Here is a 13,579-nt window from a genome sequence, read left to right as displayed (position 1 = left end):
CAGTACTCTCGAGTCTCCACAATTTTCTCTCACTCCATCTTTCTCTTCCTCTGGTCCAAATTAGTATTAGGGTTTATTCATCTAGAAAGCAAAAATGCGTCCTCCAAGAGGTGGTGGTGGTTTCAGAGGTAGAGACGGTGGTCGTGGGAGAGGATTTGGGGGTGGCGGTCGTGGGTTTGGGGGTGGCGGTCGTGGGTTTGGAGGTGGTCGTGGTGGCTTTCGAGATGAAGGTCCTCCTTCTGAAGTCGTAGGTCAGTCTCTCTCTAGGGTTTTAGTTTCTTGTTTTGTGATACACTTAATCCATTTTTTTCTTACCTGATTGATTTTGGTATTGTTGTATTTGCAGAGGTTTCATCTTTCTTACATGCTTGCGAGGGTGATGCAGTAACGAAGCTAACACATACAAAGATTCCATATTTTAATGCTCCAATCTATTTGCAGAACAAAACCCAGATTGGCAAAGTCGATGAAATCTTTGGTCCTATCCATGAATCAGTAAGTTTTTAAGAGGTCTTTATTCTGTGGAGATCATTTACATTAACTTCTTTGTATATTTTCATTGTTGTGACTTGAATTTGTTTGGCTGCAGTTATTTTCGGTTAAAATGATGGAAGGCATTGTTGCAACTTCATATTCATCGGGAGACAAATTCTATATTGATCCAGCAAAATTGTTACCATTAGAGAGATTCCTTCCACAACCTAAGTATGATTATCCTCAGCATGATCTACCGAAAAGTTTAAATTCATTTTTGATTTCTTTAAGTGTTTGTTTATGCTTCTTTGCTGCTTTCTTAGTGGATATTTTTCCTTAATCTCAGACTAGGTTTTAAGAATTTGCTCTAGTTTGCTTTAGGAGTTTCTTTTCTTTTCCTTCCAGATAGAAGTCATTGGTTCTGTTCACCAAAATGTTTTGGTATTTTTAGATGTGGTTTTCTGGAGAGGGTTATTTGTACCTTTCATCAAAGCTTGCTACAGCAATGTTTAATTGTGGTGACATACCATAGAGTTTGCAGAATCAATTTACCATGCTTATTATATACGCTTTTGACTGTTATTGTTGAGGCTTTCGCAACTGTGGGAAATTGATTTTGGGGCCACCTCTAGCATTGCGTGCATCAGTCTATTTAGTCTCCTTTCCTTTCCAGAGTATCGTGGTTTGTTTGTGGTTTGAATGTTCATCTTCTCACATGGATATTTGCAATGCAGGGGTTCACAATCAGCTTTTAGAGGAGGTGGTCGTGGAGGAAGAGGTGGCTCCAGAGGAGGAGGTCGTGGTGCTCCTTTTCGTGGTAGGGGTGCTCCAAGGGGTGGCAGAGGTCCTCCTAGAGGTGGACGTGGTGGCTTCAGGGGCCGAGGGAGATTTTAAAGCAGCAGTCCTCTCTTGTAATCTTTCTGCTTATTGGTCTCACTTTAATTTCTCAGTCATCTTGGTGGACTTATTTGAAGTACTTTAAATGCCAAAGTTCAGCATGGTTTTTGTAGCATTAGTGCTACTCCTTTCGCTGTTAATGACGTAGTGTTTCTTTTTATCACTCAAACAAATACAAATTTTATATCAGAACTCCAAAAAGAAAAAGAAAAAAGACGGGTTTCATCAGTGTAATATTGCTCCTTTAATCTGTCAGCTAAATTTTCTCATGATATAGCTTGTAATACAGATAGGTTAAGCAATGAACAACTATTACTATTGAGTGCTGTCTATTGTTAAGCATTAGGTTGTCTTGCTTTTTGTTGTTAGACATCTCTGATCAATGAATTCTCATTCATCAGATAAGTATTCTGATTCATCATCATTAACTTACTTTTACAATCCTCAAACTCTTATTCAGATTGAAAAGATTGTTGTGTATTTTGCTTATTCTTTCTCTCTTTTCATTTGGTTTTCTTGTAATGCGTACTTAAAAGATTGTTTAGTATTTCAGTATTTCTTCCTTTCTTTATTTGGTGTTCTTGTAATGCACAATTAATGTTATATCTGTTCTTGAACCTAATTAATGTACTATCATAGAGAGTTTTACCCCCCGTTTGGGTTCTAATTGTTTAGAAGATTCGCGATGAAGCACGACCCAGGAAGCTGCATCTCCGAACTGTCTTTTGTTCTTTGCTTATGGATGTGTTACTCTATATCTATACCATCAAGAATTTGTTTTCTTCCAACTTCTTGATCCTCTTGTTTATTGGTATCCTGCACTTTATTTGTCAGATTCCATCTTTTTAAAACTGGTCTCCTCCACCTTGCTTTAAATGATGACTTGAGAAACATACTCGAGGTATCATGAGTATGTTCCAGTTTTCATCCATCCAATGCAGCTATTGAGGAAATATGAAACGCATTATGAGAACCAGCACCATGAGTATGTTCCGGTTTTCATCCAACCAACGATCTATTGAGGAAATATGAAATGCATTATGAGAATCCGGTTTTGTGCACATTCTTTAACTACTTGACCAATGTAATAAAAATGTCATTTCCATTCTTTTGAAACCTGAATATAAATTTCGATCTTGATGATTTATTTATGCAAAATTTTATGCTCTGTTACTTGCAAGTCCAGTTCAGTCTTCAATATATGTTGTTGGGGGATCATTTCTTTAAGTTTCTTTATTCATCCATCCTGATAGAGTCGAAGTTTAGGATACTGGCCATTTACTCGGAACTGCTAGTCCACTATTTTGAGGTGCTTCATGACTCTTCTCGCCGTAGTTGCTAATAGTACTGTTAAGTCTGTTAGTGTAACAAACTAATAAGCATCCAGTCCCAGTAACTATTCCCAGCTGTTGTATTCCATATCCGACTAAGTTACTTGAATTACCAAGTCTTGGTGAGGCTCGAAGTTCTAAAAATTGGACTAGCCTGCCTGAACTAGCAACAGGAAGGACGACCTAATCATGCTTCAAGCAGAATGAATCAGTGTTCTCCAGAAACCCATCGATTTATAGTGTTTCAGTGACCAAGGGAGTATCAAGGCCCCAAGTTCGAGCCTGACGATGAGCCAGAAGCCCAGACTTCCTACTGACGGTCGGTCATGGCAACGCCACATCCCAGAATGAGGAGACCACATCATGCGCGCTGTGTCCTTACACGTCCAATAGGATTCCAAAGTGTCTAACTTCACTGTTATGATTTGTTTGCTCGCTGCCAAGTGATAATCATTTGGAAACCTTCAACTTCAAGAAAAGCATATCAGAGACTATTCCAGTAACCAAATCAGCTTTAATGTGAAATCCTTGGGGTTACGCTAAGCTAGATAATACGTGAGGCTGAGATATGTTCTTACTGTGGGCTTGTCACCAGTAGTCATTGCAAGAGCAAACACCTTTTCTAAAATGGTGAAAACGATTGGAATCTCTCACAACAATCTCCCTCTGAACAAGATCCGATGCTAACTTCATGAAATTATGGCAATCAACACAAATCCTAATGTTTTTCATAATTCTTGTGATAGGACCACGATAACATGAATTACCACCATTGATAAGAGCAAAAGCCAGTGCCAGCTTCTCACTATGATAATACAATTGCTCCTGTTTATGCTCCTCCTCCATATCTTGCAGAGCAAAACTAATCTCTGGTACATAACCAATCTTCTTCAAATTTCTAATCAGTCCCTCTAATTCAGCATATATGGCACATTTTAGCGGGTGGAATTGACCTCCAGCGGCAAATTCATGAACTTCATTTCCAACCTCAATCCAACTCAATCCTGGTTCTTTCCTCACTTTAAACCCCTTCAGTTCCTTCCTGATAAGAGCCGCATCTGAAAAACTACCATTTGAAGAATATATATTTGACATTATTATATACCCTAACGAGTTCTTCGGCTCCAATTCCATCAACTGCATAGATGCAGTTTCTGCAATTTTCATTTCACCATGTTTCCTACAAGCACCTAGGAGGGCACTCCAGACCACAGGATCGGGTTTCACCGGCATTCTGTTTATGAAAGCCTCTGCTTCGTGAATTCTCCCTGCTCGTCCAAGAATGTCTACCATACAAGCAAAATGATCATTTTGAGGGGATATTTCATACTTCTCAAACATGGTCTCAAAAATTTCAGTTCCTTGATCTACTAGTCCTGCATGGCTGCAAGCTGTGAGAACTGCAACAATGGTGGCTGGATCTGGTTTAATATTCATACTCGCAAAAAGTTTCAACGCTTCCCTACCTTGCCCGTGAATAGCGTAAGCCTTCAACATCGAGTTCCATGATATCCAATCACGAGTATCCATAGAATCAAAAACATGTTCCGATAATGTGATTGAGCCACTCCTAGCATAGGCATGTATTAGGGCATTAGAGAGCACCAAATCACCATTAAACCCACATTTAAGCACAAGTGAGTGAATGGCGGAACAATGACGCGCACTCGCAAAACCTGCACAGGCTTTGATAACAATTGAGTAAGTATAACGATCCAGATCCAAACACTCTCGACGTAATTGACAGAACAGCAGGAGAGCTTGTTTTGGATCTCTATCTGCAACAATGGTTATGATCCCTGTCCAAGATACAATATCTTGATTACCATTTATCTCAGAGAAGAGCTTATAGCAATCATCTATTCCCGCTCCAAGCTCCGAGTAAGCTTTCACTAACGCAGTCACAACCTCAACTTCCCACAAAAAACCCATTTTGGTCACGAGACAATGCAATTGGCAACATTTCTCCAAACCCAAAAGACCACCATTTTCGCCAATATAACCAGAACAACTGATAGAGGCTGTCACACCTAAAAGTGTCACACGATCAAGTCCAACACCAGTTCGGTGCATTTCTGAAAATAATTGAAGAGATCGGTCACCTTGATTACATAGCTGAAACCCTCTGATCATCGAATTCCAACTAATAAGATTGCGAACTGGCAAGTTTTTAAACACCAACCAACCATCACCTGTATGGTCATCGGCGTCATTCTTGCAATACATAGTAATTAGAGAATTGCCTACATAAACATGTTCATCGAAAGACGTTTTTAAAGCAAGTCCATGAACCTGCTGACCTCGATGACGATCACAAGAGCCAAGAACACTTGCAAACGTGAACTCATTCGGAAGATGATGACAGAGCATACATGAGAAAAGCTTAAAGCATTTGTCAGGTTGGTTATGTTGATAATAACCAGAAATTAATGCAGTCCAAGAGATTAAGTTTCTCTCAGGCATTTCATCAAACACGTATTGAGCTTAATCCAACTGATCACATTTTGAGTAAAAATTAATAAGATGATTTGTGATAAAAAGGCTGGGTTTAAGGTTTAGAGAGAGAAAGTGATGATGAAGGGCTTGGCCTTCCGAGAAGGATTTTTTAAGAGCACAAGCATGGAGGAGAGTTGTGTAGGTTTGAGAGTAGATAAATAAATCGGCGTTATGAAAACGTTCCTGGGCATAAAATAGTGTGAGAGCTTTGTCAAGTTGTCGTTGTACGCAGAGAGTGCGCACGAGATGCAGGAGTGATTCAGGTTCAGTAATTTGTTTGGTGATAGTGGATGGTGGGACTGTAACTGCGGTGGTGGAATTGTATCTTCTAGCGAAGATGATGTGGTTGTGGTGGTAGCGGGAAACCCGTTTTGACCTCCAACGGATCATGACAGACACAGACAGTGGTGGTGGCCGTGGTCTTTTTTTTTTTTGAAAGAAACACATTCTATTTATATGAAGGTAAAGTACAACACTTGGCTACTGTCAAGTAGCAGCTGCCTCCTTATAACATTATGAGGATTATTATTATACCACCCTTTAGTCACTCCTGATTTTCTAACATACTTGGCCAGTTTGTCCGCTGGACCATTACAAACTCTATTTACATATGTTACAATCCATCGAGGATGAGAAGATATCAACTTCTTAATCTGATTGATAAGGTTTACATCTTCTCTTCGAGAATGTTTATTATAGTTTCTGACAGCTACCGCATTACCTTGATTATCTGTTTGCAGGATGAGTTTCCCACATTGCATCTGTTGAGCCCATTGTAAGCCTTCTAGAACTGCAAGTGCTTCAGCCTGATCGATGTCTCGAGCTGAAATAACAAGAGATTTAGCAGCCACATATTTCCCTGTACAATCACGCACTATTATGGCCAATCCAGCTCTATGACTATTTTTTAACATAGAAGCATCAACATTGAAACTAAACCAATCTAAAGGGCCTGGTGACCACTTTCGACGCAAGTTACATGCATGTCTATTGCTATCATGGCTATGTTGAGTAGATGGAATATCAATATGCATGGTATGGCAGTATGCAAAAATATTATGCACTATTGAATAAGGGTTAAGCTTCACGTGTTGAAAGACTAATGCACATCTTGATTTTCATATATGCCATATAGTGATGATAAAAAGATTGAACAGATTTCTTGTTTGAAGGATACTGGATTCTGCTTATCTACCCACGAGAGAAACCTTTCTTGCAGATTATTAACTTGATTAATCTAATGCAAAATCATTTCTGAGGTTGCAAACCAGATTGCCCGTGCATATGTGCAATGGAGAAAGAGATGTGTTGTTGTTTCTGGTTGGAGACCACACATTGGGCATAGTTGCGATTGTGTTGATGAGTATTTGAAGAGGACTGTAGAGACACTCAAAACGTTATGTGCTATCTTCCATAAGAACATCTTCACCTTGTAAGGAAGTTTCAAATGCCAGAGTTTTAGCCAAAAAAGCTACGGGTATGCTGCTATTTGATTATTGAATTGTAGCTGCTGCCTGATAAGGCATTTATATGTTGAACTAATTGTGAAATCCCCTGTTCTTATAAGAGACCACTGAATAGAATCAACCGTATTAGGAACTAACTTGATATGAGAGATTCTGTTAATCTGATCTGCGGTGAAGTGCTGTTGTATTCTTGGGTAGTTCCGTTGTGCATTCTCCATAAAATCACAAAGATTATACTGTTGGGCCTCTTGTAGAGTAGTAGTCGAAGGGATTATACTTGAAGATAACCAATGATGTTTCCAAGGCTTTCTAGATTTTCCATCTCCCACATTCCAGATATAGTGTTGTTTCACTATCTCCAACCCTTGAAGAATACTTTTCCATATCCAAGTACTCTTAGCAGGAAGGGAATAAATAAGTAAGTCTTTATCTTTAAAATACCTGGCTCTAAGTATTTGAACCCAAAGATCCTTTGATTCAGTCAGTAGCCGCCATGCCAATTTAGTCAACATAGCCAGATTAAACAAATGGGGGTCTTTGAATCCTAAACCACCAAGTCTTTTTGGTAGACAAAAAGACTTCCAAGACTTATAATAATAGCCTTTTGATGTTTTCTTATTCCACCAATATTGTCTTTGCAATCTAGTCATTGCTTGAATAGTCTTTTTAGGCATAAAAAAATAATTCATATGATAATTAGCCATTGTATTCACCACTGAGTGTATTTGAGTTGATCCTCCAGCTTGTTTGGTGCAATAATAGGCAACCACATAATATAGTTAGAGTTAGACTAGATAGAGCATTGGATACTAATTCTTGGATGATGAAATACAAACATGCTCTAATATATCATTTGCTGCCAGTTGGGTCTGATCATTCACCCATTCTATTGCATACTGATCCTGCAACTTCTCTTTTGAGAAGACCTTTTCGTTGTTGTGAAGTATGGTTTTAAACATCCACAATGTAAGGAAGTGATTGCCGGTCATTGGAACAGTAAGAAACAAAGAACTGCAACTTATACTTTGGAATCCAACTTGAAAGACACAAAGCAGGCTCTTCTAAAGTGGAAACAACAAACATTCAATCTCTACAACAACAGTTAGCTGCTTTAATTGAGACTAAGAATAGAATTACTTACCAACAATCAAGATACAAAGTGCTAAAATATGAAGATAGAAACTCTAGATACTTCCACTCAAGAGCTAATTATCGAAGAAAGCGTAATCAAATAGATGCTATACAGGACAGTCAGGGTAATTGGCAGACAACTAGAGAAAATATTTGCAATATCCTTGTGCAACATTTCCAGAATGTCACTACTACTTCTCAGCCTCCTTCAAATTCAGAATTTTTATATCTTATTCCCAAGTGTTTTCCGGATGAAGATAACATCTATTTGGTTCAACAGCCAACTCAAGAAGAGATCAGAGACATAGTTTTCAGGATCAACCCATGGGCAGCCCCAGGACCGGATGGATTTCAAGCTGCATTTTGTCAACAACATTGGAATATAGTAGGACCAACAGTAACTCAAATGGTACAATCCTTCTTATCAAATGGTTATTTACTTAAACAGTTCAATCATACTTTTCAGGTCCTTATTCCTAAATGTGAAATTATTTTGTTTATATAGTTTGACATCTCTTCGTGCCTGAACGCGAGAAGCCTCGCATTAAAGAACACTGGAGGTGGGAGAATCTACTTTTTCGATACGCCGCTCCGCGAGTAAGGAGCACCGCGAGCATCCCCTTTTCAAGTTTTCATGCTAATAGATGTAATAGATTAGTGGCTCGCGATGTCTACTGCATATGGCACAGTAGCAAACCAGGCTATGACTGATTCTATTTTGGACATATCGCAACTTAGAGAATTTCCATTGGACTCTGGAAGTATTATTTGTTTCATGATATACTGGATTTTTAAATCCCATTTAACATAAATTCATCTTTAATAGTTAAGTCTTACAAACTAGGAGGGATGCGATATTAAATACAAAGGTGTTGAAAAATTATGGCTAAGAAACTCCAAAATTTAAAAATTTTCCTTAAGAGGTGGAGTAAGGAGCAATATGGGAGAGTTGAAAATAGAAAGAAAGAACTGACTGAACAAATAAATGATTTCAATCTGAAAGAAGATAACACAAAACTCATAGGGAAGACTTCTTGTGTAGAGCACAATGGAAGGTAGAACTCAAACATATAAGGTTTGATGAATATAGGAAATGGAAAAGCAGATCTAAAGTACAACACTTCAAAGATGGACAAACCAACGCAAAGTATCTGCACCAGATAACAAATGGAATAATGAGGGAAAATACAGTGCATAAGATGGTCATTAATGGGGAAGACAATTTAAATCAATCGGATCTTAAGAAAGAATTCACAAATTATTTATCAAACTTGTTCGCTAAGAAATTTGAATGGAGACCACAATTAGAAGCAACTGAGTTTTCCAAAATTTCTGAAGAAGAGAGTCAATGGTTAGAGCAGTTCCTATGGATTCAACAAACTTGAAGTTTGTTGATTTTGATCCCACTATGGACTCAACAAACATGAAAAACGGATTTATAAACCAACAAAATTTGTTGGTTTGTTCATTGAGTTGGAAGATGTAGCGCACGCTTGATGAACTATCGCGCGATGGAAGCAAAAACGCCAGCGTTTGATGAAGAAATACTGGCGTGTGATGCTTCACCGCCCCTCACATTTTCTCTCTCCAAATCTCGTTTATTATATTAGGGTTTTTTTTTATTATTTGTTTTATTAGTTAAATAATCAGTGGGACCCAACTCTTATTAGTTTATATTAATAAAATCACTAGTGGGACCCTAAAATATCAGATTTGTTGATTTTGCCTTGGTTTCCCATAGTGCAGAAACATGTTTGTTCATCCACGTGGATCAACAAAAGAAATTTTTTGTTGATTGCCATAGGAATTGCCTTTAGTAAGAGCATTTGAGGAAGAGGAGATATGGAATATCATCAATTCATGTGGAAAAAATAGATCCTCAGGACCTGCTGGCTATCCTCCTGAATTTTATAAGGTTTCTTGACCAATTCTGAAAGGAGATACAATGGTAGTGGCTAAAGAATTCTGGGAAGAAGAAAAGGTGAATTGGAGGCTAAATTTCTCATTTATCAGTTTGACACAAAAGAGAGAAGAATCTAGCAGCCCAAAGCACTTCAGACCTATAAGTTTGGTGGGAAGCATATACAAGATATTATCAAAAGTGTTAGCAAATAGATTCAAGACAGTGATTCCTCAACTCATATCAAAACATAAAGGTGCATTTATAAAAGGAAAATAAATTCAAGATGGCATTTTAGTGGCTGGAGAACTAATTGATGCAAGACTTAAATCCAAAGTGCCAGGAATCCTTTGTAAATTAGACATAGAAAAAGCCTTTGACAATGTCAATTGGTATTGTATTGATTCTTTGCTAAAAAACTTCAGGTTTTGGAGAAAAATGGAGGAGCTGGATATACTGGAGCAGTCATTTGCACAATCTTCAATCCTTGTTAATGGTTGCTCAACAGAGAAGTTCAAACACCAAAAAGGGCTTAGACAAGGTGATTCTCTATCACCCTTCCTGTTTATTCTAGTGGTTGAGATTCTTATTAAACTGTTGAATAAGGGAGAGCAACCGAATATGACAACATGTTTTAATGTGCATGATCAAATCAGTGTGTCCCATCTCCAATTTGAAGATGACCCACTGATTTTTATAGATGCAAAGGAGAAATGGTGGAAAATATGGTTATGATTTTACAGGTATATATATATGAGGCTATTACAGGCCTTAGAGTGAATCTGGAGAAAAGCACAGTGATAAGTCTAGGAGCATACCATAAAATTCAAGACATTGAAAAATTCTCAACTGCAAGATAGAATCTCTTCCATTTAAATATCTGGGAATGCCTCTTGGATCCACAATTAGGCAGAGCAGTGTACGGATCCCAACAATTGAGAAGATGCAGAAAAAGCTAGCAAAATAGAAGAGAAGATTTCCATCTAAAGCTCAGAAACTATTGCTCATAAACAGTGCATTAGTAAGTTTTCCCATCTGTTTTATGTTTCTTCTACATATGCCAGTAGTAATAGAAAATAAACTGATTAGTATCATGAGGGATTTTCTTTGGGGAGATACCTCAGAGAGGAAGAAGATCAGCTGAATATCATGGAAAAAAGTTGGCAACCTAAGAAATTAGGAGGGCTTGGCATCGGAACCTTGAGAGAAACTAACAAAGCCTCAATGGTTAAATGAAGTTGGAGATTCACTAAAGAGAAACAATAACTTTGTAGGAAAGTAATATAGTACAAGACCAAATTTGAAGAGAGTGATATGTGCTCTCTAGAATACAAACTTCCACATGAGAGAGGGTTCTGGAAAGGAATCCAGCAACATAGTGCTTTTGTACTGAGGTCAGAATTGGAAATGGAGAAACAATAAAGTTCTGGTTAGATATTTGGAAAGGAAATACAACCCTGTGTAAGAGATTCCTAACTGCTTTCAAAGCTTTAAAGAATAACAAAATTGCTGAGGTGATTCAAAATGGGAGATGGAGAATACAACTTAAGTTAAATCTCGTTCAAGAGGTGATAGATGAATTCTCTCAATTGATTACCTATTTAGTCTCTCCTCCAAGTCTGGGTGCTGATATGAAATCTATTAAGTTTCAACATGGATCCCAATATACAACAAAAGAGGGTTACAAACTGTTGATGAAGCAAAACCAGACTCAACAAAATTCCAATTTCAGTTATGTCTAGAGAAAGCATGCACCTCCTAAATCTCAAGTCTTTGTATGGATAGCGATACATAACTCAATTCCTACAATTGATAACCTTAACAGAAGAGGATGTCACATGGAAGAAACTAATTGTTGCTTCTGTAACAGTACTGAAGAAACAATGGATCACTTACTTCTTGAATGCCCCTTTTCCAAAGATATTTGGAATCACTTTGATAGACGCATTTATGTGTCTATCTCAGTCTCAATTATGTGTAATGTTAGTGCTCGATTTTGTAGTTATTTGATTATTTTATGTTTTTGTAGGTGTTTTTGGAGAAATAAGCTTTTATGGAGAAATTGGCTCAAAATGTGGCATTTGGACCGCCAGAGGAATTACTAAAGGCACCCCAGAAAAGTGTTAAAGGTACCCGGACGAAGTGTTAAACGCACCCATCAAAAGTGCTGAAAACACCCCAGAGAAATTACAAAGGGACCCCCTTTGGATAAGGGGTACTTCAATTACTAAGAGACACCTCACTGCTATTTACACCCCAGTTTCGAAGGCATTCCATGAACAGATAAGGGGGACTCATCTTCACAAATTCAAAATTCAATGTTGGCAGGAAAATTTGAAGTTCGCGGGCATAATTTAGGGTTCGAATTTGGCAGAGTTTCGACGAGATTCAATCTCGGATTTGTGTTGGGCTGGACTCAAGTTGACCAAACAGGGCTGGTACATGTGTTTGGATCGACTAGATTTGGCTGTATTATTGGTTTTCGATAAAACTAGGGAGGTGATAGTTTACAGGGAGAATGGTGTTTACGGCGTCCTTTCTGGAGAAGATGTTGAGCGAGATTTTATTGGAGTTCTTCTCGGATTTGGTTTTGTACCAGATGGCTACATCAATACAGGGTTGGTAATAATTCATGTAAAAAAATGTTTCCAAATATATCACGATAAAACAGAGAAGGGGAGTTTCACGGGATTTGGATTTCTGATAGGAAGTTACGTGGACAGTGGGTAAGGATATCTTCCTTATTGGAGACAAGTTTACCAAATATAGAGGGATTTGGAAGATTCAGCCGCGTAAGAAAATATAAAAAAAAAATTATCCTTGACTTGGGAGAAAAGAAAAGGAGAGTTATTGACACTGTTGTGTTTATAAAGGATGGTTTGAGTCTTACAGAGGGAGTCGAGAGTTTGGGTCGATACGGAGGCTTAGGGAGGCTGCAGAGACGGAGAAATCAGGGTTACAGGAAAGTACCCTGCTGCTGCTGAAGAAGAAAGAGACGAAGAACATTGGAAGAACACAGACAATCGCAGTTCAGCTACACCATCAAACTATCGTTCTTCTACAGTCTTATAATATTATAACAATGACTTCTGTAACGCTTATAAACGTTGCAGATTCACTTATTTGTTTATTTTTCATTCTTTTCTTCTTCTCAAGCACTTTTGAGCTATGTTTCTACCTTTTGAGAGTGTTTTGATCCTAATGAGCTAAACCCCAACACTTGGACGACGGAGGAAGCCATGGTTCACAATTGATTGGTAACTATAAATGGTTCTTTATGACTTTTGCACTTGTTTTAATTGATTTATGATTTTTCTTAATTGACTGTGATTTTGTTTGATGATGTATGCTTGGTCCAGTATTTTTGATGGGTCATGCTTGTGATTTACAGTCAATCTTTTAAAAATCTACTTTGGCAAAGATATAGAGTCCAAAAAAGAGCTAGAATTGTTGTGAGTCATTATATGAACCAATTGATTATGAAGTTTGGTGGAATCCTAAGTCCCAGTCTCTCGTAATACTGATATCATCTTCGTTTATTTGCTATTTTAATTGGAATATAAGTCTAAAAACCAATCTTCACAAGTCTGAGTGAACGATACTTTTCTTACCACTTTACAACAACAATTAAAATCACATAAATTTTTGGCGCCGCCGACGCAGACTTGTGTTTCGGTTTTAGTTTTTATTTATTTATTTACTTTTTTAGATTTTTTGTTCTCTTTTATGCCTTTGGTATTTTTTGATTCTTTTTTAGAGTTGGAACGAAGCTAAAAGGAAAGAAAAAGTGTTATAAAAGGAAAGCATCGCCAAAGAAGGAAAGAAAAGAGGAGTCCAAAAGGAGTGAAGAAGATTTTTTAGATTTTTTTTTTAGAAAACTGTAT

General features: G+C 37.7%; 3 protein-coding genes across 3 annotated transcripts; 1 reads left to right on the top strand and 2 right to left on the bottom strand.

The window, feature by feature from the left end:
* On the top strand, nt 1–1,795 carry LOC113297795 (putative H/ACA ribonucleoprotein complex subunit 1-like protein 1). Its single transcript, XM_026546371.1, has 4 exons — nt 1–251; nt 347–495; nt 590–705; nt 1,209–1,795. The coding sequence occupies exons 1-4, from the start codon at nt 95–97 to the stop codon at nt 1,366–1,368; spliced, it is 582 nt and encodes a 193-aa protein (XP_026402156.1). The 5' UTR covers nt 1–94; the 3' UTR covers nt 1,369–1,795.
* A 576-nt stretch (nt 1,796–2,371) lies between these two features.
* On the bottom strand, nt 2,372–5,580 carry LOC113297794 (pentatricopeptide repeat-containing protein At1g71420-like). The gene has a single exon (XM_026546369.1). It carries the CDS (start codon nt 5,163–5,165, stop codon nt 3,291–3,293), a length of 1,875 nt encoding a protein of 624 aa, XP_026402154.1. The 5' UTR covers nt 5,166–5,580; the 3' UTR covers nt 2,372–3,290.
* Nucleotides 5,581–5,650: 70 nt separating this feature from the next.
* Nucleotides 5,651–6,232, bottom strand: LOC113294861. The gene has a single exon (XM_026543239.1). It carries the CDS (start codon nt 6,230–6,232, stop codon nt 5,651–5,653), a length of 582 nt encoding a protein of 193 aa, XP_026399024.1.
* Nucleotides 6,233–13,579: the final 7,347 nt, after the last annotated feature.

This window comes from Papaver somniferum, chromosome 7 (assembly GCF_003573695.1).
Source record: "Papaver somniferum cultivar HN1 chromosome 7, ASM357369v1, whole genome shotgun sequence".
NCBI lineage: Eukaryota > Viridiplantae > Streptophyta > Magnoliopsida > Ranunculales > Papaveraceae > Papaver > Papaver somniferum.
Note: the sequence above shows the minus strand (reverse complement) of the source record. Positions and strands in the feature narration are given on the sequence as shown.

What these genes read in the sequence shown, in the direction of transcription:
- LOC113297795 (XM_026546371.1), top strand. Translation starts at nt 95, where the DNA reads ATGCGTCCTCCAAGAGGTGGTGGTGGTTTCAGAGGTAGAGACGGTGGT. An exon ending in TCCTCCTTCTGAAGTCGTAG is followed by an intron (nt 252 to 346) that starts GTCAGTCTCTCT and finishes TTGTATTTGCAG; the next exon opens with AGGTTTCATCTTTCTTACAT. An exon ending in AGATTCCTTCCACAACCTAA is followed by an intron (nt 706 to 1,208) that starts GTATGATTATCC and finishes TTTGCAATGCAG; the next exon opens with GGGTTCACAATCAGCTTTTA.
- LOC113294861 (XM_026543239.1), bottom strand. Translation starts at nt 6,232, where the DNA reads ATGCATATTGATATTCCATCTACTCAACATAGCCATGATAGCAATAGA.
- LOC113297794 (XM_026546369.1), bottom strand. Translation starts at nt 5,165, where the DNA reads ATGCCTGAGAGAAACTTAATCTCTTGGACTGCATTAATTTCTGGTTAT.